A 24,136-nucleotide genomic window follows, 5' to 3' on the forward strand; every position below is an offset into this window, starting at 1 on the left:
AGAAACGACCAGGAACTTTCTAGCCAGCAGCCGAAGCGATTGCCAGCGACGTGGGCGCGTCAGCGCAGCGACTCCTCTTTTCGGCCGGCGCCGTTGCGGCAGGATCGGGTCGGCCAGCGCTTTCAAGGGAGGACCGAGCGGACCCCCCACGGCGCTGCACAAGCCAGGTTACCATGGCATTGCTGCTGCTAATGCCTCATCAATTCTCGTCAGGAGGAGGTTTTATGAAAATTTTTTGTGTGTCACATCGGATATATCGGAAGAATGTCGAAAGGGATTTTTAAAAACTAATAAAAAAATAAATTACATATCTCGTCAGGAAACTGTAAGACAAATCTATTAAGCATAATTAATCCGTCATTAGCACATGTGGGTTACTGTAGCACTTAAGGCTAATCATGGAGTAACTAGGCTTAATAGATTCGTCTCGCGATTTTTAACCAAACTGTGTAATTAGTTTATTTTTTTATGTACATTTATTGTTCCATGCATGTGTCCAAAGATTCAATGGGATGGATGAAAAAATTTTGGGTAGGAAACTAAACAGGGCCACCTGTGCACAGTAAAAAGAAACTTGGCACACGGCACTGTGGCCCCCACCGCATGTGCCGGCCAGGAGCTTTCCTTTGGGTTCATGATCATTGAAGTTGCGGAGCAAGCCCACGAGCCATCTCACGGGTTCGGGCTACCATTGATACTGTAGCGACTGGTCAGACTAGTGGACCAACCAGTCTTTATTACTGTTTCCTACTCCTACTTCCCTGTAGAAACGTACTACAAAAAAATTCAAACGGAGGGGAGGGCGACACGGAGTGACTGTGCAATTCCCGTTCCAGCTTGCCATTTGCACAGTACACAGACAGTTTCGACTTTCGACAAAAGAATATATATATATATATATATATATATATATATATATATATATATATATATTGAACAACATGATATGCGACGACAAATTCAAGCGAAACGAACAGGAGATTGACATCGGATCCACCCGACCATCATCCAAGTACACAGCTCAGGAACAATTTGCTACGCTAACTAACAGTCTACTAGTACCACTCCCTACTGTACTCATGACCACTAATCCTGAATCATTACATCATCCAGATCAGTTCCCAAAAGCCCACATTTTTTTAAGAGATCCTTCTCCGGGCTCCACCATTAACAAACAAAGACCAGCAAGCTTCACTCCCTAGTCCCATGCAACCACCGTTGCTCGCTCCATTAGCTAGGGTTGGTTAATTAGACACGAGGCTACTGGCTACAAGTAACCATGGCTGATTAATTAGCACTAACTTGACGACTAGGACGACTGCGGCGAGCCGCCGCCACTCGCCGTCGACGGCTGGACGCGGAAGTAGTCGGCAGCGTCAGCGGCGGCGCCGTTGATGTTGAAGTCAGCGTGGACAGGAGCGGCCGGGGCGGAAGGGTGGTGGACAGCGGCGGCTGGTGCTGCTGCTGGGGCGGCGGCGGCGTGGCCGTGGGAGGAGGAAGGGTAGACAGCGCCGGCGGCTGCGTCGGACGGATGGTGGTGGATGGCCGCGGCGGCGGCGGCAGAGGCTGAGGCGCTGCGGCGCGCGCTGTGGCCGCCGACGAAGTTGTGCTTGTTGTTGTGCATCCAGACCTTGAAGACGCCCTTGGTGACGCCCATCTCCTGGCAGCACTCGTCCACCACGGCCTCGTCGCGCTTCTGCAGCCGCCAGCCCAGCCGCTCCGACAGCGCCTGCATCCGCTGCTTCTGCTCCGGGCTGAATTTGGTGCGGAACCGCTTCCTCGCCGCCGCCGCCGCGGCACCGGGAACAACAGTCCCGGGCGGCGCGGGAGGCATCGGGCCCAGCGAGGCAGAGGCGGGCGGCGGCGGCGGCCTCGGCGCCACCGCGGGGGTTTGCACGCCCGGGCTCGGCACGCCAGTGTTCAGCCCGAGGAGCATGTGCGGCGCCGGCGCGGTCTGCTGGCGGTAGCCGTGCGGCGGCAAGGCCGGCACCGGCAGCGGCGACACCGGGCGGTCCTCGTCGAAATCCGAGCCCTCGTCCGACTCCTCCTCGGTCTCCTCGTCGAAGGCGGCCGGCACGCGGTCGTCTGGCGTCTCCTCGCCGCGCATCGTGAAGCTATCACGCATGACGTGCGACGCGGCAGCCGGCGCCGGCACCAACGCCGCCAGTGACGGCTGTGGTGGTGGCGGTGGCAAGGTGAGGAGCGGCGGCGGCGGAGGCAGCTCGGCGAGCCGGCGGTGGAAGTTGCGGTGGCACCCGCACGCGGCGCACCTGAGCGAGCTCGGGTCCGCCGGGTCGGCCTCCGGCGACGGCATGAACTCGCCGCACCCGTCAAGCGCGTGGCCGCCCAGGCTCGCCGCGTGGTTCTTGAGGCACTCCCGGTACACCCCCGCCGCCCCGAGCCTCGCCGTCTTCTTGGCCGCCGCGGCCACGCCGCCGTTCGGGAACACCGGCTGGTACTTGAGGTCCACCACCCCCTCCATACTTTCCCGCCCGTCCACCCCTCCCTCCCCCTCTCTCCAAGGCGGCGTCACCGCTGCCTGCAGCAAGGAGAGCACGCCTCCACAACGGAAGATTACCGCTTGCGCGTTGGCTGTTTTTGCCCTCGGAGCGGAGGACAGGGACAAAGGACGAGGACGAGGGGAGAAAACTACAGGTAGGGAGGTGAAGAGAGGCGAGGAGATAAGAATGAAGCGAGACAACGAGAGTGATGAGAGTGAAAGATAAATGAGTGAAATTAAACCTAATGCACGAATAATTAGTGTGCATGACTAAGGAAAAATACATTTTTTACTTAAAAGAAAAAAAAAAGAAAAAGGGTGACGAGACGAGAAGGCTAGTAATGTCATTACTGTATCAGTCGGGAGACGAGTGCGAGGGGAGGGGTACAAGTGTACAGTGGAGCAGGCCACGTTTTGAGCTGAGAGGCATCGACCATGGCGTAGGCATGCTTTGCCTGACGGAATAGGGATCAGACTAGCAGTACCAAGCATAGCGTAGGCCTGGGAAGTGGGAATCACAGCATCACATGAGACGAGTCAGGCCCCCAGGACAGCACCGCGTGACTGGGAATGGAGTGATTGTAATGGTGGCCGCAGGATGTTCATCGCACGCTGATGATGCGCCGTAGTAGTTGGACTTTGGATCATGACGTATGATCGTTGATCAGGTAATAACTACTTACGCCTTGTTTGGAGAGGATGTTTGGTTTGGGAGGTTAAGGCCTTGTTTATCCAAAAACCAAAAAAATTCAAGATTCTATATCACATCAAATCTTGTGACACATGCATGGAGTATTAAATATAGATAAAAACAAAAACTAATTGCACAGTTTACCTATAAATCGCGAGACGAATCTTTTAAACCTAGTTACTCCACGATTGGATACTGTTTGTCAAATAAAAACGAAAGTGCTACAGTGTCAAAATCTAAAAAATGGATCTAAACAAGGCCTAAAGTTTAACGGTAGTGTAACATTTTCTTTTTATTTGGTAATTACTGTAGACTAATTAGACTCAAAAGATTCGTCTTTGCAAATTATTCTCTAACTGTGTTTTCAGTTTTGTAAATAGTTTATATTTAGTGCTTCATGTATGTGTCTAAATATTTAATATGACAGGCGGTAAAGTTGAACACATGCAACCAAACAGCGCCTTAGTTTCAAAAAATTTTAAGATTTTTCCGTCACATTAAATATAGATAAAAATAACCAATTGCATAGTTCGTCTATAATTTGTGAGATGAATTTTAGCCTAATAAGTCTACGGTTGGATAATAGTTTCTAAATACAAAAGAAAGTGCTACAGTATTCGAACCCAAAAAATTTCATGAAGTAAATAAGGCCTAACTCCTTCTGTCCCATTAAAAGTAACATTTTTTTTTACTTTCAAACATCTTATTTGACCCTTTATCTTATTTAAATTTTTTATATAATTTTTTTAATTTATGACTTGTTTTATCAATAAAAATATTTTAACAATAATTTACTTATTTTACTATTTGTTTACAAAAATTGAAAAATTAAACAGTGAAACAAAAAATTTGAAAGATAAAAATAATATTTTTAATAGAACGGAGGGAGTACACTTCTCAAATTCAAAATTTATCCTAAAATAAATGTGTCTAAGCTCCGATGTTGTGGCCTAGACAGGCCGATACTTGTGTACTACTTGTGGCTCGCTACTTTTTTTTTAAAAAAAGCAGCTCCCTATGCTACCTCCTGCTTCACTAATATATACTACGAGAACATCAAATATATATTACACGAATATCATAAAATACAGCATAGAACAATATATCATTACAACATGAACATACAAAAATATCACAAAACATCTCTTGTACAAACACGTGAACATAAGAAATATAGAACATCACTTATATACACATGTATATCAAAAAACAACATAAAACATCATGAAAACAATATAAAAAAATAAATAAACGAAAGATATAAATATAACATGAAAGCAAAAAAAAATTAAGGATGCACGAAAAAAAGAAAAAGAAAAAATAAAGAAATATTAAAATATGAAAACCATAAATCAAAGAAAAACAAAATTAGAAAATGTAAATAAAACAAATAAAAAGAAATTAAGAAAATCACATGTACAAAGCATGAACATAAAAATATTAAGAAAAAGGAAAAAATAAAAATAAATAAAAAATAAAACTAACATAAATCTAAAAAATTAAAATAATAACAAAATTCACATAAAACCAAAAATTAATAGTTCATATATAGTAATTGGAAAAGAAACATAAGAAAGTAGGAAAATAAAAGGATAAATAAATAGAAATAGAAAAAAGAAAAGACGAAAAAACATGAGTAAAGAAAATAGAAAGAAATATGAGAAAGAAAAGAAAAAGATAAACACACCAACCTATGGTTGAACACAGAAAAACAAAAATGAAATAAAAATTAAAAAAAAAAGATAAAATAAAATAAAATAAAGATAAAAAAGACAGCGTGGAAAACAAATATAAGAAAAAGAAAAGAAAAGAAAGAAATGTACATGGACTCTCGCTGCTCCCTCCGTTTCTTGTTCCTATTGGGCCAGGAGAAAAAGGTGACATGCAGGATCTGTAGAAGGTGACATGCACGTCTCCCGTCCGAACGGACGAGACGATTTTTGCATGGTGGGAATCTTGTCCCCAAATGAGCAGCGCATCACCGCTGCACACCTGGTGCCACGAGTGCGGCTACATCAGTTCTTGCGTCCTACAAATTTGGTGGCTTCATATTTTCACTGGCGTTCACCCCAAAAATCAAAAAATTTTCAAGATTTCTCGTCACATTGAATGTTGCGGCACATGTATAGAGCATTAAATATAGATGAAAACAAAAACTAACTACACAGTATGTCTGTAAATCGCGAGATGAATCTTTAAGATGAATCTTTTAAACTTAGTTGCTTTATAATTGGACAATGTTTGTCAAATAAAAATAAAAGTACTACAGTGTTAGAATCTAAAAATTTTTCGGATCTAAACAAGGCCTAGGTTCATGGGCACTAGAGGTGGTAGTGGATTTGGATAATCCCAAATTTAATTGGACCCTAGTTGCTTTGAATACACTTGATAATCAATTTTGATTTAGATGCCCATAATCATTTGATCCAACAAATCCATAATTAATTGGACACTAACTCAAAGCCAGTGCCCTTGATTCATATGGAGTAGGTTTAAGCCATCATGTGCAGATGAGTTTCTTGTCTACAGTGGCACATTTTGCAAATTGGGTCTGTTTGTTTTCCCCTTTTGATGATTTGATCTGTTATTGATAATTTTGATCTGCCGTATGAAGAAACGATACTTTGACTCCAATTTTAGTTTCCATACTAACAGCAGTCGGGTCCAGAAAAGTCCCAAACTACACGTTGTATGTTGATCCCTGTTTAGTTTCTTCCCAAATAGTTTACACCGAACACCCCATGTAATACCTCTACTATGTGACACCAGATGTGATGCCAAAAACCTTACACCCTGAAACTAAACAAACCTGATCATTCGGCAAAGTCCATGCATCAATGCAAAGGCGACGATGCATCCTGGACAAAATAGGTTTGGGTTAGAGCGGGGATGATGAGCATGGGTAATTAAGATTTGGGTGTTGGTGTGTTCACGCCCTGTCCATTGCCCAACGACATGTAGCACACTCCCTGTTGCGGGATCACACCATTGCGAATTTGCGATACAATCACGTCACTGTATACTACTATTACTAGTACGTGAACATTATCGTGTGGAACACACGTTACATACTTGGAGCTTTTTTTTTTTTCGCGAAGAACATACTTGGAGCTTTCGATCCCACCATCATTGACCATGGGCAAATTTGTTGGCCTCCTCGCTGATTTTTTGGGCGCACGCATGCTTTTGACATGTTCAATGGGAGCCTACAAATAACTAGTCACGGAAGACGAAACGATAGGTCTAACAAACACATAGCCATCCTTCTAGGATCAGCATGCACATGTCCAACGCAAAGGTCGAGGGATCCATGGAAATGATGAACCTGATGAGGAGGTATCGTCCCTTCGATATTGAATCACCAGCTATCACCACCTTCTTGTCTTGTACGAATAATGGTTCCTGAGGATGCGGAATGGTGAACTGAATTTGAATCTCCGGCGTGTTGTGTTTGCTGCATGGTGGTGGTGGTGGTGGTGGAGAGGAAGATGCAGCCATTGCCGCCGCCTGAGCACCGGAGGGCCCTCCGTTTCGTGGTCTTCATGGCCGTCTCCCTCCTGGCCCTCTCCTGCTGGGCTCTCGTCAATTCCAGGATCAACGTCGCCATGCCTTACTCTGCCTTCGTGATGCGCGACGTCGTCGACAAGACGCCCGCACTCACAGTCACCGGCGTAGAAGACAGGCACCCCGCCGGCCTCGACCCAGCGTCGTCAACCTCGGTGCCGGCGACCAGTGACGCCACGTCGGGCTCGGTGAAGCTGAGCGGTCCGGTGATCCGGCGGGAGCCGCTGGCAGGAGAAAGGGAACGACGGGAACGGAGCGAGACGAGGTGCGACGCGGACAGCGCGGCGCTCAGGGTGTACGTGTACGACCTGCCGGCGGAGTTCCATTTCGGCATGCTGGGGTGGGACGGGAAGGGGAAGCCGGCGGCGTGGCCCGACGTCCGCGACGCCCGCGCCGCGCCGCACTACCCCGGCGGGCTCAACCTGCAGCACAGCGTGGCGTACTGGCTCACGCTGGACATCCTGTCCTCCGCGCTGCCGCCCGGCACCGGCACCGGCAGCGACGACGTGGTCATCAGGGACAGGCCCTGCGTCGCCGTCAGGGTGACGAACGCCAGCCTCGCCGACGTCTTCTTCGTGCCGTTCTTCGCGTCGCTGAGCTACAACCGCCACTCGAAGCTCCGCCGCGGGGAGAAGGTGAACCGGAACAGGTTCCTGCAGGCCGAGCTGGTCAGGTACCTGATGCGGAAGGAGGAGTGGAGGAGGTGGGGCGGCAAGAACCACCTCATCGTGCCGCACCACCCCAACAGCATGATGGAGGCGAGGAAGAAGCTCAGCGCCGCCATGTTCGTGCTGTCCGACTTCGGGAGGTACTCGCCGCACGTCGCCAACCTCAAGAAGGACGTCATCGCGCCGTACATGCACGTCGTCCGCTCCTTCGGCGACGGCGACTCGCCGGCGTTCGACCAACGTCCCATCCTGGCATACTTCCAGGGCGCCATCCATCGGAAAGCTGTAAGAGCCCTCTGTTCTGTCCTCGTCGCGAGTAAAGCTTTTGAGGGCTGAGCAGACCGGCCGGCGTTTCAGGGCGGGAAGGTTCGGCAGAAGCTGTACCAGCTGCTCAAGGACGAGCGCGACGTGCACTTCACCTACGGCAGCGTGCGGCAGAACGGCATCCGGCGCGCCACCGCGGGGATGTCGACGTCCAAGTTCTGCCTCAACATCGCCGGCGACACGCCGTCGTCGAACCGCCTCTTCGACGCCATCGTCAGCCACTGCGTCCCGGTCATCATCAGCGACGACATCGAGCTGCCCTTCGAGGACGTGCTCGACTACTCGGAGTTCTGCGTGTTCGTGCGCTCCGCCGACGCCGCCAAGAGGGGGTTCCTGCTGCGGCTGCTCCGGGGCATCTCGCGCGACGAGTGGACCAAGATGTGGATGAGGTTGAAGAAGGTGACTCGCCACTTCGAGTACCAGTACCCTTCAAGGTCAGGTGATGCTGTCCAGATGATATGGAGCGCCGTGGCGCGGAAGATGCACTCGGTGCAGCTGCAGCTTCACAAACGCGGTAGATTCCAGAGGACGGGTTCTGAATCATGAAGCTCCACAAGCGCGGTAGTCTCAACCTACGTGGACGTCTAGCAGGATTCATCAGTTGATCAATAAACTTTTGGACCTTGTTTAGTTACCCTCGAAATTCAAAAACTTTTCAAGATTTTCCATCATATCCAATCTTGCTCCACGTGCATAAAATATTAAATATAGATAAAAAATTAACTAATTATACAATTTATTTTGTAATTTGCGAGACGGGTCTTTTAAGCCTAATTAGTCCATGATTAAACAATAATTGCCAAATACAAACAAAAGTGCTACAGTACCAAGAACTTTTCACCTAGGGAACTAAACAAGGCCTTAGATTTAGTAATGTGAGCTGTGAACCAACTAAACTTATGAGCAACACAGCTTTCTGTGCTTGTAATGTGAGCTGTGAACTCACTAGTATGAGATGTGAACTCTCTAGTTTGGAGACATGGATCTCAATTTGCAAAAACAATAGATGGTGCTGTCCAATTTTACATTACATCAGCAGTGGAAGGACCAGATCAATTTGAAAAGATTATGCTTCCGAATTTGACAACACTAGTGAAGTACTCTCAGAAAAGCTTCACTTGCTTTTTTAGAAATCAGAAAAAGCTTCATTAAAATTAAACAAATCACAGCAACTGGAAGGACCAGATCAATGGTGGAAACAGTGAGTCAAAATAATGATGCTTTTATAAGATCATCTACATGGTTTTAGTCAGTAACCATTTGCTGCTGTAAAATTCTTTTGAGTCGTGAAGATTCCACTGTCTAGTTATTTTGAATACAATGTCGGCACAACATTTATTACTTTGTCAATATTGCATTATTAATATCAGTGCTGGAAACTAAAACTGAGGTACATTGCATTCACTCGCTAATCGCTATCTCTTGAACGACAAGACCACGAAGAAAAGCTCCTTGAGCCAGCACCAAGCACTCAAACAGCACCATACATCTGATCGACAACAATCTGGCAACTGTTCTCATATGTCAAAATGGTATAAACAGACGCGTGTTTTTACATGTTAGCTGGACACCTTTAGAATTCAAGCAATACATGTTAGCTGGACACCTTTAGAATTCAAGCAATCTCTGAACAATTAGCTCAGCAAGTCACAATCACATCAAAATCTGAGCAATTAGAAGGGTGCCATCACGCCCTTTGCACTGAAAATCGATTTCCACCCACCATGTCCTCATCCTGCGCTCAGCTGGAACCTCATAATGCAGCTCAGAACACACAATGATCCATGAAGGCAACAGAGCGACAGTAGCTTCGATGGATTGTGGGTCCTGTCACAAGAGCAACATACCCCTGGATGCAGATATACTTGGACTGGAGCTTGTCAGCAAACAGCCTGCTGCGCTGGTGGAAAGAGATGCTGGTGGCGATCGGCACCCACAAGAGGCATTGTCGTTACCGGCATGTGGCAGCGGCCATGAGCGAGATGAGGAATCGATGGGGTACTCTCGATCATATAGGAATAGAGAAGCCAACAGATAAGGCCAGGACCAAAGGGTACAATGGTCCTTTCAACTGCCAGAAATGTGGAAGGAAGATAAATGATTAAGGCTAAATGTGGAAGGAAGATAAATGATTAAGGCCTTTTTGGATGCATCCGTATCCAACTCAATCCATGTGGGTTGGAGTGGATTGAGGTGGAAAATAGTTTAAGTTCCACCCAATCCACTCCAACACATGTGGATTGAGATAGATACGACTGTTATGATGCTTAGTTCATATGGGGGTAATGGCGGTAGGATAATGGCGCCAAGGCTTTGTGGCCTAGCTGCCGAAGCAAGGGGATGAGAGATTAGACTGATAGCAGGGAGATGAGATTAGAGATAGCATGGGGGTGAGTTGAGAGATAACTTCATTCTTCATTGCTTCCTTCATTCCATTGATGTTGGTTACAATATATAGGAGCTGAGCTCCTTGCTAGGCGCATAGACTCTGGCCCTTTCACACTTGAGGCCCCTTCAGCTGCTCCTTAATTGCTATTAATAGCCTTGATGACATTGGCCCTTTCAGCCACCAGCCTCCTTGGGCTCGTGCACGCCTGCTGACCATTGCATGTCCCCATGCAACTGCTGACCATTCGAGTCCCCAGGCGCTAGGCGCATAGACTCTGGCCCTTTTACACTTGAGGCCCCTTCAGCTGCTCCTTAATTGCTATTAATAGCCTTGATGACATTGGCCCTTTCAGCCACCAGCCTCCTTGGGCTCCTGCACGCCTGCTCCTTGAAGACCAGCTCGTCCTCGAGCTGGAAACGTGGAGATGGGTTGTCAAAGCAAATGGCGCCCTCCTGGATCCCATGAAAGGAGCCCAACACCTAGGAGCAGCCGTACATCAGTCCTGTCCAGCGACACCCAAGCAGGTGATGGAACCGAGTGGACGGCTGGAGGCGGTGGCGGTGGAAGTCGTTGGTGAGGCTGGGGCAGATGCCGTGGTGACTGCTTGGTTGTGCTTGTCCACACCGGAAGATTGCAGACCCAGATCGCTTCTTGGGTTGGAGCAACGGGATGGATAGGCGAGCCCAAGTGGATGACTGGGCAGGTTGCAATGTGTTGCAGCGACTTGCGGAGCAACATGCATAACTTCTGCACCCGCCGCCGGACAAGGAAACCTCGCCCTGCTGCTTGCAGGCACACCGCCGCTCGCTCCTCCGACGATGGCCACTTGATGGCCGGTGAGATAGCAGCCAGACGCTGCACCTCACGGAGAGATTGAGCTCGCCGGCGTGCCAGGAGTCCACGCGCTGCCGCTTGAAGCCGCACCGCAGCAAGGCGTTCACGCAGCTTCCTGGTGGTGTGTCGCGCCATGAATCCGCGCACCACCGCTTGTAGGCGGACAGCAGCCTCCTCGCGGAGAGACTGCACCCGCCGGCGTGCCAGGAACCCTCGCGTTGCTGCTTGAAGTCGCCCTGCAGCAAGGCGTTCACGCTCAGATTTCTCCGCTTGAGCACAATAGCGGTTGATCATCAAGGTGAGGCGATCCAGATCCTCTTGGAGACGGCACATCCCATCAACAAGGTCAATGGTCGCAGCAGGGGGCGCTCCGAAGCGCAGGTGCAGCAGCTCGGTGAAGCGGCACCAAGTCGGGGTGCCCTCATCTTGCTGGACTTGGCGGAACCACATCCGGGCATCATCTTCCAAATTACGGGAAGCCAGCCATACTCTTTCTTCCTCCATGATGCGCTCCCAGCGGAAGTAGGACTCACATTGGTTGATGAAGACCACAATATCAGATTTCCCATCAAATCTTGGAAGATCCATCGTCTGGAATTGTAGTGGGGGTTGCTGTGGTGGTAGGTGATGGTGGCTGATGAGGAATGGAGGTTGAAGAAGGGGCAGCAAAGGTGGAAGAGGATCGCTGGACAGCTGATACCAGGTGTTATGATGCTTAGTTCATATGGGGGTAATGGCGGTAGGATAATGGCGCCAAGGCTTTGTGGCCTAGCTGCCGAAGCAAGGGGATGAGAGATTAGACTGATAGCAGGGAGATGAGATTAGAGATAGCATGGGGGTGAGTTGAGAGATAACTTCATTCTTCATTGCTTCCTTCATTCCATTGATGTTGGTTACAATATATAGGAGCTGAGCTCCTTGCTAGGCGCATAGACTCTGGCCCTTTCACACTTGAGGCCCCTTCAGCTGCTCCTTAGTTGCTATTAATAGCCTTGATGACATTGGCCCTTTCAGCCACCAGCCTCCTTGGGCTCCTGCACGCCTGCTGACCATTGCATGTCCCCATGCAACTGCTGACCATTCGAGTCCCCAGGCGGCTGCCTGCTGCCTGCCCCCCATGACAACGACTACATCCAAACAAGCCCTAAAAGAGGTCTTAATGGCAGGTAAACAAGGTGTCAACAAAGTTAGTGACAATTTTGCGAAGCCAATGACAGCAACGGCAGATGTGTGAAGCCACACGAACCAAGCCATGGTGCTCTGAATGTAAGCTGCTCAGACCAGAGTTGTACAGTTCTTCTAATCACTTTGTATAAACAAAAGGCATGCCTTGTAAACAAAAAGAATAGCGAAGAGGCCAAAATGAAACCAACCAATTTCTTGAACAGCTTAACTAACAGACTAGACATTTTGACCATGATATCCAGTTCATTTCTTACAGTTCCTTAAACTGCACAGCTAAGAAACTAAACTTTTCTGATTGAACATGGTACCTTACTTTTTTTCCATAAACCATCCAAACTGAAAACAAAACACTTGACTCATCATCTCCTTGAAAAGTCAATAGTACCACAGTCATGTTAATGGATGGATCACTGCATCTTCATGGTGATAGCAATCTGCCCTTTGCAAGATCTGAAAAGATGCAGAAAACTTTCAGCCATGTACAGTTACACATATTTGAGACATGTACATCAATACACCGGGTTTGGAATATGCATCAGATAGGCCATTGAGGCATAAATAAAGTAAGTAAAAGAACAAGTTCCATAAACAGCTAGCCAATTTCATGAATGATGTCTACAGCCAGACCAAGACTAGGTTATCTTGGAGTATATGAGATCGCAACCTTTCAAATTCACTTCTTAGAACAGGTACCACAAAAAGTTATAAGTTCATAAATCACAATCTGGTTTTGCTAACTCTTATAGTATAACTTAAATTACATACGTCACAACGAGAAAACATATAATCAGATGCAAAGTTGTGTTGTACACACTAGGGTTAAAGAATGCAGCCTTCTAATTTCATAAATACATTGCTGCTGACTCCTAGGCACAGAGACCATGATTCATATTTTTATGCTGGTAGTAAAATCTTGTCTGTTTGACTAAAATTTGCAGATCACAGACAACACAAACATCTATATATAAGGTGTGCAGGTTAAAGATGAGCGCAAGGGCAGTACCTGGAGTGTAGAAGCTCACATAGGGTGCCATGGCATATTTGGACCCCGTCTTGCCTACCTTCTTCACCTGCTCCGACCTCAGCATCACTGCGAAGACATCCATATCTATACTAATGAAAATGGTATCTGTGCCCTCTTGGAAGCCAATCACATTGAGTGAGGCCAGTGGGTTAAGAATGGGGAACAGCATCCTCAGCTTTACGACCCTGCCTTGCACCCATTCCGCAATGCCGTGAGGACCAGCCTTCCATGACCACAGGTGGAGGTTGCCATCCTTCACTCCGGCGAGTCCCAAACCACCGTCCTCCGCGGTCACGACAATGCCCTCCGTCGGCTCGAACATATCCGGCGCATCGATCACATGTAGGCTGTGTCCAATGAAATCATACATGAGAATCATTTTGCCTTGCTGAGCGCTAAAGTAGAGCGCGTCTCCGGCAAGGAGGCTGGGCCTTTCCTCGATGTAGGCATCAAGTTGAATGGGGAATGACATAGTCCATACGCCAGTCTCCGATGAGTAGACGCTCGCCCAAATGTGAGTATCTTCTTCGAAACCGCCGATGGCGACGACGAGGAATGGGCCCCCGTGGCAGTCAAGATGGTCGCAGCCGTCCACAGCGCAGAGAACAGCTGCGGAGCGACAGAAGTAAGGGTGCCCAGAGACGGGCATTGGTAGGTACTGCTGGTCGCCGGTGATGGGATCCCAGACGACGAGGCGCGCGGGCGCATGCCGCTCGAAAGTTTGGAGCAGCGCGCGCCCGTGGCGGCACTCGACGAACCACCAACCGAAGCGGTCGAACGCCGGTCCAGAGAAGGGGAAGGTGGTGGCGGTGGCGTCGGCGGCGGCGACGGCGACGAATCGAGCGCATGGGCCTTCGTCGTAGATGTTGTGGAGGAAGCCAAGCAGGGGCGGCGCGCCGTGGAACGCGCGGTAGCGGCGGAGGAAGGCGGGGCTAGAGAGGAGCTCGCGCCAGGCCTTGCAGACGACGGAGGCGCGCACGAGGCACGCTGGGTCATCCGGTGGGAAGCGGAGGAGGATCTCGGCGGTGGCGTCGTCTACTAGATCCGGCGGCGGCGCCATGGCGGCCCGCCGAGGCTTGGATTTGGTTTTGGTACGGATTGGGGAACGCCGGAACGGTGAGACCGTGAGAGAGAGGAGACGGCTGGCTTTGAGCCTTGTAGGCCTTGTTTATAGTTAAAAAAAACCAAAAACTTTTGAAGATTTCATGTTAAATCTTGTGACACATATATAAGACATTAAATATAGATGAAAAAAAAAATTAATTATATAGTTTATCTGTAAATTGCGAGATGAATCTTTTAAGTCTAGTTACTTTATAATTGGACAATGTTTATGAAATAAAAACAAAAGTATTACAGTGTCAAAATTCAAAAACTTTTTGGATCTAAACAAGGCTTCCAATTTTTTTTAAAAAGTGAACACTGTAGCACTTCATTTATATTTGACCATCTCGTAATTTACGGATAAACTGTACAATTCAATACTACTTTTTATCTATATTTAATATTTTTATATATGTCTAAAGATTTGATATGACAGAAAATTTTAAAAAATTTAGAATTTTGAGACGAAGTAAAGGCCTAGAGACTAGAGAGCGAGGAAGGCCCACGTGCCACCTCTCAGCCAGGCAGCCATCAGTTGGCCATCAGTTCACCCTAAAATAAAAAAGTTTTTAAAATTCTCTTTAAATCTTGTAGCATATACATAAAGCATTAAATATAGATAAAAAATAATTAATTATACAGTTTACTTGCAATTTAGGAGACGAAATTTTTAAACCTAATTAATCTATAGTTGGACAATAATTATCAAATACAAATAAAAGTGCTACAGTGTTAAAATTTAAAAATTTTTGAATCTAAACAAGGCTTCAGTTTGGTCACGGAATCCATTGCCTTGGCTCGAAATTTGATTTGCTCGCAAAATCGTATAATTTTGAGCAAATCAAATTTTGAGCCAGATGCTCTCCGGCTGGCTGACTCGAAGATATAACTAAGGTGAATTAACAGTTAATATTGTGTTCTAGCCATTGAAATCAATGTATGAACATTGCACCGATAGTTCTCTGTTGCTGTCAATGCATGAATATCACGAAAACTAACAGCATTGCGTACCAGTATGATTGAACAAATGCACCGATAAAAAACTGAATGGTTTGAACAACTCTTCAGATGGTCATGCGCCATATGTTCAAACCTTGTTTGCGTCCTTGTGGCATGTAGCTTGAGTCGTAGTAAAAGTCTGACCCACCAAACCTGAACTTAAGTTCGAATGCTTCCAATTCCAACTGTATTCCTGTTCGAAGACTGAAACTAAGGCCTTGTTTAGATGCGAAAAGATTTTGGATTTCGCTACTGTAGCATTTTTGTTTGTTTGTGGCAAATATTATCCAATTATGGACTAACTAGGATCAAAAGATTCGTCTCGTGATTTACAGCTGTGCAATTAGTTTTTATTTTCATCTATATTTAATGCTTCATGCATGTGTCGAAATAATCGATGTGACGAGGAATCTTAAAAACCTTTTGGTTTTTGGGGTGAACTAAACAAGGCCTAACCGGGCCGGCAATGCGAATCAGATGGTCGCCATATGTTTTCAGTTTGTATGTTAGCTATAAGGCCTTGTTTAGTTAAAAAAAAATTTGGTTTTGGATACTTTAACATTTTCGTTTTTATTTGACAAATATTGTCTAATCATAAATTACCTAGGCTCAAAAGATTTATCACATGATTTACAGGCAAACTGTGCCAAGCCTGTTCGCCGGTCTAAAAAGTCATGACTGAAATTACTGTTGGCTGATAAGACAAACGAACGGGCTGATGCCGCACGATTTGATATGGAGAATCTTGAAAAGTTTTTGATTTTTGGGATGAACTAAACAAGGGCTAAGCCTAAGCATAATCTGAAAAAACAGCCTCTGAAATGTCCCATCAGTGCCCGGTTACTGTTGGCATTGTTCTTATCCTCAGCTTGATGATAAGTTTAAAATATCCTCCAATAAGCCAGCTGCCATGGGCAATACGGCACGTATGTCTCTCAACTCCTGCAGAAACAGGGGCTTTCTCATCATCTGGAGTGTCCATAAACAGTTAAACACCAGTGAACCACCAATTATGCCATTCTTGCTCCATAAACTGTACTGAAACTGAAAATGTATCCACTCGATTCAGAAGAACCTAACAAGCTATGCTCTTCCAGGCCACTACAACTCCGGCACGGGTACGAAAACAGACAGAAAATAAGAAAAAGGAACAGAAAATGAGTAAAGGCCCAGAAAAATAAGAAAAGGAACAGAAATAAGTAAGGCCTCGTTTGGTTGGGGTTGGGAATGATTCCCAACCGAGTTTCCTTCAATAATTTAAATAGTTTTGGATCGGTTCTGGCCGGGAAATGGCGTGTAATCAAGATGACAATGAAATAAATGACAAATTTGTGAAGCCCATCTTCAAAATGGCAAATGTGTGAAGTCACATCTTCAGTGTTAAATATGCAAATTTCTCAAATTTCAGGGCTTCAGAACCATGGACAACGACACCCTGGCAAACAAACCAGCCAAGTCTACTCTCAGTTTAGCATTATTATCTAATCTTGGAACCTCGTGATGTGAATGGAGCACATCAGCAAAAAAATCATAAATCATCTAGTGCCTGAAAGTATGCAAATTTGGTTAAGCAGTGACGATGGCAGGTCAGTGGAAATCAGGCTGACCAGTGGACGTGAGGCACCGATGCCACATCCTGCTGTTGGGGTTCACACGCTTCGATGCCGTGATGACCTCTGTGATGGGAAGGTACACGTAATGTGTGTTGCAGATGCAAGAAGTGATGCCACTGAAACCAGCAAATGCTCCATGGACCTGTGGGCATCTCATACGAATTCCAAGTAAGAAACTATATAGTGCAGGTGCAATCTACTTGTAGAATTGAAAAGGTATTCACCCGAGGTGTGCTAGGACAAGGGGCAACTTACAGCATTTTGTCCAAGCACGGTACACAAAATTGCATCAGATGCATTGGCACGGCATGCACGAACCATGTAAGTTGGGTCAATGTATTTCACGTCAGCTGGAACACCAATGTCCTTGAAATGGGTCTTAATCTGTAAAGTGCAGACAAATTCATTACATGATTGATGACTTCTGAAAAGAAATGGTAACAGAAGGAAACTGGGAAATCATTGGTTTAGCAACCACGAATGAGCAGATAGTAGTAAATTATGATGTAAACTGTAATCATTATCATCTACAAGTCTATTCGACAGGACTACTAATAAATTATAAAATCTACCCAATGAAAAAACTTAGCAAATAGAAACCTTCTGTTGCATGTGAACACCAATGTCGCTAAATATCACATTTCCTGATGCATCAGTTGCACCTGACTTTTGCAGTAGATCCTGTAACAGAAGGAAAAAAAAGAAAGGGGGAAAAAGAGTCAAGCTATAGGATTTTGCAGCATCTTATCTACATTGCCACTATATACATGGAACAGAAGTAGATAGAGGCCAGTCAGACGTGAATTTCAGCTTACTTGTCCTGCAGCTTCTGCAACACAAACCACACAGAATCCCTTACTCTTTAGCAAATGTTCAAGGTGCTGCAAAACACCAAATTCTCCATCTAGAGTGAATGGGACCTTCATTCATAGTGTAAGCTTCTGTTACTGCATCCATGTGCGAGGAAAACATATGGCAGTTTTAAACATAGTAAAAGTTACATTTCTATTACCTCAGGTATTAAGCAAACATCAACCTGCCCACTTGAAAGAGAAGCATGCATTGCAATAAACCCACTGCTTCTTCCCATTAATTTGACCAAACCGATACCATGGTAAGCACTGCGTGCCTAAAAAGAGTAGGGCATCATAAATAAAACAAAGATCATCTACATCCGACATCTTTTTGTAAACCTTGTATCTCTAAACAATGTCAACTACAGAACAGCCTGCATAGCAAGTATCATCGGCCTACCTCTATATATGCGGAATTAATGGCTCGTTGGGCTTCTTCCACAGCTGTATCAAAACCAAATGTTTTATCCATCAAAAGTATATCATTATCAATGGTTTTTGGAACTGCTACAACTGAAACCTTCAGCTTTCTCTTACGGCACTGCAATTGTCAGGAATATAAGACCTTCAATATGACAAATCAAGAAGGCAAGATGAACTACAGGAAAACATGCTTTTTTTTCTGCACATACATGTGTCTGCACCCAATTGGTTTGCAGTGAGCAAGGCTCAAAAGGATTCCCCAAAAACACTTACGGATAATTCATTTACAAACATTTAACTCCTTAACAGGTCACATATAGGCAGGAAAATACATATTATTAAATGATGAAAAGAATGATAGAGACATAATAACCTCTTCATGGATAGCATTTGCTCCTGCATGGGTACCATTTCCACCGAGTACGAAAAGCATGTCAATCCTTCTGGCCTACAAATCATATTCATATCATTAATTCATTATAAAAGAGAAATAACTATTATATATTAAGAATCTCAGATTCCTTACCTGTATACTATCAACAATCTCACTAGTTTTAGCTCCACCACGAGAAACCCCAAGAAAACTTCCACCATTAAGATTTATATTCTCCACTAGACCACGTGAAAGCTGAGTGATTTATCAAAATGAAACTTGAGAACACCATGAGCAATAAGTTTCTGCAAATGATATATAAAGAGAAGCATCCTTACTGGCATTTCTTTGAGGCCCTTTTCAAAAAATCCACGATAACCAAATGGAATTCCAACAATATTCTTAACACCATAGGTCTCTAGGGTGAATACTATCTGCAAGTGCAAACACATTTGTTAAATCATAGGCAAACACCTCTGCTACTAAGAAAGTTGGACAAGGAGAATATCTGTTCCAAAGCATTGAGTAAAGATCATCCATTGAAAAGAAAGCATATACTAACAAAATATAGAACATATCTGCTGATAGCACCATAGCCATTTTAAAATTACTATACTTGCATTTCTGGTTCAGGATAAGGTGAAAGAAGGAAGGAATAAATTAGGAATCGATCTTATGCAGCCATGAATACTGATCCAACTTGATGTTTGCAATTCACATCAGAGATGTGCATGAATTAAATTAAAAATAATTCATATTTTTTATGTATATCTAGCGAAGTGTAGCAATTATATGATAAGCACACTTCCATAGCCCTAATGTTAAAATGGTCGTAGATGATTTAACCTTATTCAAGTTGATTTTTGCTATGAATGTCAAGAGTTTTAGGTTTGAAATGCAGAAATGTCTGGACATTTCTTAAAGATAAGGACCTGTCTGATGACATCATTCAAACCAGGACATAGACCTCCACAGGTAACTATAGCAGCTTTTACTTCCGCTGGCTCATAGTATATCTCCTTGCGTGGTCCTGCTCGATGCACCCTACAGAAAGCTGCCATCACTGCTCCACCCTTCTAGCTTTTTAATGATTTAATAAATTAAATAAACTACTCACAGGCGCTCTCTTGTTGAAAACGAAAAGGTGAAAGCTGATGAGATAAGAGTAGCACGGAAGCAGGTGTCAAAGAAAACATACCATTGCTCCACCCAGCTACAGTCAGGATCAATGCACTCTGCTCCAGCAGAAGTAGGCGAGGAATACTTTATCACCTAGAGAAGAATGCTATGTCAAGTTCACAGTATATCCTATAAGAACGTAGCTATTTTGTTTCATGAACTGTAGGATCCTGAGATGCTAAATGCAGTGATGATGAGTGTAACAGTTGCTTTCAACTGCTTCAGTTGCATTATTTATAGCTTCCACTGGGCATACCAATATAAAGCTAACATTCAAATTTGCCCATTGCAGATTGCTGATGTTTAGAGCAACATCTCCTCTTTATTAATAGAGTGGTGAACTATCCTCAGTTCCTCACACAGTTTTGAGATGGCTATGAGCTGTGAATTATTAAACAACGATTAGTCATTTTAAAGTTATTCTCCCTGTGATACATCATGCTAATTGTCCTAAGGGAACACTGACCTTCAAAAGTGCCCGATCATCATTGTTAACATAACCATTCCACATATCCACGTTTTCATCACCTGTAAGAGTTCTGCTAGGGTAATAGCAGATAGTGTTGCATGAGAAAATGTTGTGATGTTCTACATATTTAATAGATTAGAAGAAGAAAGCTAGTTAATTCAAGCAATGCCAAATAAAGGGGTAAGTGAGACCTGTTTTTCTTGAGTGAGAATGTAGTTGGCCTTGGTTTCAAATCATATATATCAGTAATACTTGGCAAATTAAACCGTCTTTCCCAGTCTTCCTGAAACTTCTGCTTCCAAGATGGATCATGAAAGTCTAATTCCACTTTCGAGGAAGTAGCTCTAACACACAGTGGAGCAGGCTTTATTGTCTTCTTGCTTTTGCAATGTTTGAAATTTAAATGAGAAGAACCATGTAAAAACTGATCCGTTGTTGATTGCAGAAACTGCTGCTGTTGTGTGCTACAAAAACTGCCATTTGTTTTTAAAGCAGAAGCCATCAATAGATATTTCACAAGTTCAAAGCGGTGTCCTCTAGTAACCTGGAGAAGAAATTCAGGTAATACATTTTTGCAGTTAACAATCTTAAATCAAGGCATGACAAAAACAAATTTAGAAATTAACTGATGAAACAATTTTGGTCTATCAGGAGAAATTAGAAAGTGATACTGGATCTACATGATTGACAAGAAGCTGTTTGCTACACGACAATCATGGAGGAAAACAAATTTCATGAAACAAGTAAAGCAACATTGGTGCATTTAGGGTAGAGGGACGAAATTAAGCTCCAACCCCTTGTACTTAATAATGACACATGAGAGGAAAGATTCTATGAGCAATGGAAGAGGTGAGAAAACTACGAATAGCAGCTAGATAGGTTGAGGATTCAATATTGAGGCCACTATATTTAATTCCACAGGCAAAATTACCAAGCACTGAATCAACCTTCCATCAGTACCAGCTAAACAAACCTCTAGCAATAAGTGACCTATGAAAGCTCTCTCCTCGTCCAAAACTGAAGTACTTAGGCCTTGTTTGGTTCCTCCTGTTTTTTTTTAACTCCGATCACATCGAATGTTTGGACACATGCATGGAGTACTAAATATAGACTATTTACGAAAGTAAAAACAAAGCTAGAGAATAATTTGCTAGACGAATCTTTAGAGCCTAATTAGTCCATGATTGGACACTAATTGTCAAATAAAACGAAAATGCTATAAACTTTAATACCCCCAACCAAACACCTCCTTACAGTACTTCCTAGGTAAACCACAGGTACACACAACACAGCATAATCAGAAAGCACCACAAAAATTATACATTGTTACAGTGTTAGCATAACATAAAGAAATCAAACCCATTAACTCCACCAAGTTGACTTGTGTAAAAGTTCAACGCCAAGTACCGGGCACCAAAGACCAATGCGGCACTCAGAACAATATACCAAAGTTCAGAGATGTAGATGTTTCCATCATGACAATCAGCACACTGGCCAATTAACAAGACGCTGAACAAATGAATCCGTAAACCCACAAGACTAAGTAGTAGTACTACTAACTATGCTATTCGGATTCGGTATACAGCTCTAAAATATGTGATTATCGAAACCAGAAACGAGCCCTTATTGTTCCGACTCCTACACCCAGGATTAAGCTCAAACTAGATTTCCCAGATCGTGGCCGGAGCCAACACATACCAAACCTACAGCCCCGCACCGCAGCCCCTTCTACGCAGAACGTATCAACGTAGTGACTTGTAATCCATGATCCATCAAGCAAGCAGTAGCCTACTGCCGCCAGTAGCATCGCCGCCTGCGAATCTAAACGGAGATCAATGACTACTGACTACTACCAAGCGTGAGAGTTGGCGGCGCGACCTTTACGGCGGTTGAAACCGGAGCGAATCCGGGGGGAAATGCAGCGGCAGCGGAATCAGTGGAGAGCGGAGGAGACGAGCGCGCACCTACTACCTTCCAGCTCTCCGGGGTTCGGTTCGGGCGAATGGCGAGAGCACGAGGGAGAAAAGGAGCTCCTCTCCTTTCTGGCGAGCCTTTTTGCCCCGTTTCCGTTTGGTTTCGATGCTCACAGCTCGCTGGTCACTGCTCCGCTTCGCGTCAGCTTTGGGGTCAGCGGGCCGCGGCGGAGAAATTGGAGCGGGGAGTGGGGACTGGGGAGCGGGAGCGGGCTGGTGGCTGGTGCCCGGCGCTGGCCGCGCGGCCTGCCTGCCTGCCTCACCGAGGGTAGGTACATCTGCACTCAAGTCGAGATGCGATGCCGATGCGGATGCCGTTCTGCTGGTTGACACTTGACCGGAGTCAAATTTTCGAAAAGACAAACTTTAAAACTTTTAATCAAATCTATAGAAAATACTAGTAAAAATCTATGATACGGAATAAGCATTGTCATATTATTTAAGAAAATATAGTTTCATAATAAATCTTTGGTTAATGTTCATAAAATTTGACTCGTTTATTAAAGTTTAAAATCACTTTTTTTTTACATGGAGTGTTACTTTTGTATTTACCCTTCTTCTCTCACCTCTAAATAATGTGGCTATTTGAAAAGCTTGTTGAAGATAGCTTGATGTGACATAGAAGGGGTGAAAAAGATGTGGATCATGAGGTATACAACCACCTTGCGGATAGGCCTTAGATCCAAGCATATACAGAGTATTGCGTGAGATATATGAGTACACATGTACCAACCAACATGATGTGTTAATTTCCTTTAAAAAAATTATTAGGTCCGTGGTCGAAGCTTGGACTTTGATAGGGGGCCACTAAACAAGTAGGTCAAAGTTGAGGCCTTGTTTAATTACCCAAAAACTAATTTTTTTTTCAAGATTTCTCATCACATAGATGAAAAAAAAACTAATTGCATAGTTTGCATGTAAATCACGATACGAATCTTTTAAGTTTAGTTACTTCATGATTGAACAATATTTATCAAATAAAAATAAAAATACTATAGTGTTAAAAAAAATCGAATCTAAACAATGCCAGAGTAATTTTCAGGATGGTCACAACAGCCCACAAATGCTGCGCGACGGTAGACAACCAGCTCAAAGTTGGCATGAGAACTGGAATTTCAATTTGACGATTTCCCAGGTCGATTCCTTTTCTCGAGTCCTTGGCTTGTTTGACATCGCGAGTACGTACAGAGACAACACGCTCGATCGGTAGTCTCGCACTCACCCTCCAAGCGAGAACGACGTCGCAGGTGATTGCCTTCCCTTGTTGCCTGGTTGGTGCGCGATCCAAGCTGCCGGTCGACGTGGTCGTGCCCCGGGGGGAAAAAACACAGAGAAAGGTTTGTTGTTGTCCAGCTGACCGTGACCAGCTCCATGACGTGGGCCTCCGAAATGAAAACAGGGGTTCCACCTGCCGGGCCAGCGGAAAACGCAAGGCTGGAGCATGCCGACGGACAGCTTTGGCTTCGAGACCGCCGGGTCACGCCGTGTCGATGCCGCCGAGTATTATTTTTGGATGACACCTGTACTAGCTGTTAGCAACAGTGACAGCGGAGGAGACGTCGTTACTGGGGTAAATGCACGCTTGGTGTCGGCACATTTATTCCTTGACGATGCCCCTCGCGAAAGCCAAAGGATCTTTTTACAATTGGCGACATTTTCGTGTCTCGGTTCTCCTCGCTTCCACGGTGCACGTGTGCGTAGAGGCTTCTTCCGTGCTCTCTCACGGTTGCGACGGAGCACACCACGTGCGGAAAGACCCAAGTGGCCAAGTCCCTTTTTTTGTCTTGATATATAAAACAATTAGGCCCTGTTTTGTTAGCTAGCTAAACTTTAGTCATTTTAGTAACTAAAGTTCTAAACACATCGACTAAAAAGAGCTAAAATAGTTTCATTCTATTAGTCACCCAAAAATAGCTAAAATAATTTTAGCTAGCTAAAATTTAGCAATGGAAACCAAACTGACATTTAGT

The 24,136-nt window shown here is 44.9% G+C and overlaps 4 protein-coding genes across 6 annotated transcripts; 1 reads left to right on the top strand and 3 right to left on the bottom strand.

Annotated features, from left to right (window-relative positions):
• LOC8077835 (zinc-finger homeodomain protein 10) lies at nt 960-2,864 on the bottom strand. The gene has a single exon (XM_002445510.2). The coding sequence runs from the start codon at nt 2,480-2,482 to the stop codon at nt 1,310-1,312; it is 1,173 nt and encodes a 390-aa protein (XP_002445555.1). The 5' UTR covers nt 2,483-2,864; the 3' UTR covers nt 960-1,309.
• On the top strand, nt 6,396-8,418 carry LOC8075676 (probable arabinosyltransferase ARAD1). Its single transcript, XM_021464418.1, has 2 exons — nt 6,396-7,708; nt 7,781-8,418. Exons 1-2 carry the CDS (start codon nt 6,650-6,652, stop codon nt 8,291-8,293), a joined length of 1,572 nt encoding a protein of 523 aa, XP_021320093.1. The 5' UTR covers nt 6,396-6,649; the 3' UTR covers nt 8,294-8,418.
• LOC8077836 lies at nt 12,334-14,325 on the bottom strand. Its single transcript, XM_002445511.2, has 2 exons — nt 13,159-14,325; nt 12,334-12,605 (listed from the first exon to the last, which is right to left on the bottom strand). Exons 1-2 carry the CDS (start codon nt 14,237-14,239, stop codon nt 12,574-12,576), a joined length of 1,113 nt encoding a protein of 370 aa, XP_002445556.1. The 5' UTR covers nt 14,240-14,325; the 3' UTR covers nt 12,334-12,573.
• LOC8075677 (ATP-dependent 6-phosphofructokinase 5, chloroplastic) lies at nt 16,493-22,423 on the bottom strand. 3 transcript variants are annotated; one of them, XM_002445512.2, is made up of 14 exons: nt 22,165-22,423; nt 20,385-20,737; nt 20,191-20,263; nt 19,744-19,817; nt 19,478-19,589; nt 18,884-18,979; nt 18,699-18,800; nt 18,546-18,620; nt 18,150-18,290; nt 17,908-18,024; nt 17,711-17,815; nt 17,496-17,576; nt 17,151-17,279; nt 16,493-17,037 (listed from the first exon to the last, which is right to left on the bottom strand). In XM_002445512.2, exons 2-14 carry the CDS (start codon nt 20,693-20,695, stop codon nt 16,870-16,872), a joined length of 1,584 nt encoding a protein of 527 aa, XP_002445557.1. In that variant the 5' UTR covers nt 20,696-20,737; nt 22,165-22,423; the 3' UTR covers nt 16,493-16,869. The 3 variants fall into 3 exon arrangements, with proteins under 3 accessions (XP_002445557.1, XP_021320784.1, XP_021320783.1); XM_021465109.1 differs by having other exon boundaries at nt 22,072-22,423; XM_021465108.1 differs by having other exon boundaries at nt 22,158-22,422.

This window comes from Sorghum bicolor, chromosome 7, assembly GCF_000003195.3.
Source record: "Sorghum bicolor cultivar BTx623 chromosome 7, Sorghum_bicolor_NCBIv3, whole genome shotgun sequence".
NCBI classification, from domain to species: Eukaryota; Viridiplantae; Streptophyta; class Magnoliopsida; order Poales; family Poaceae; genus Sorghum; species Sorghum bicolor.

Bases quoted from the DNA above. Each gene is read 5' to 3' on its own strand.
- LOC8077835 (XM_002445510.2), bottom strand. From the start codon at position 2,482: ATGGAGGGGGTGGTGGACCTCAAGTACCAGCCGGTGTTCCCGAACGGC.
- LOC8075676 (XM_021464418.1), top strand. From the start codon at position 6,650: ATGGTGGTGGTGGTGGTGGTGGAGAGGAAGATGCAGCCATTGCCGCCG. The intron at 7,709-7,780 runs GTAAGAGCCCTC...CCGGCGTTTCAG, and splicing joins GCGCCATCCATCGGAAAGCT to GGCGGGAAGGTTCGGCAGAA.
- LOC8077836 (XM_002445511.2), bottom strand. From the start codon at position 14,239: ATGGCGCCGCCGCCGGATCTAGTAGACGACGCCACCGCCGAGATCCTC. The intron at 12,606-13,158 runs GTACTGCCCTTG...GCATCTTTTCAG, and splicing joins TGTGAGCTTCTACACTCCAG to ATCTTGCAAAGGGCAGATTG.
- LOC8075677 (XM_002445512.2), bottom strand. From the start codon at position 20,695: ATGGCTTCTGCTTTAAAAACAAATGGCAGTTTTTGTAGCACACAACAG. The intron at 20,264-20,384 runs GTCTCACTTACC...TTACCCTAGCAG, and splicing joins TTCTCACTCAAGAAAAACAG to AACTCTTACAGGTGATGAAA. The intron at 18,025-18,149 runs GTAGGCCGATGA...TACTCTTTTTAG, and splicing joins TTAATTCCGCATATATAGAG to GCACGCAGTGCTTACCATGG.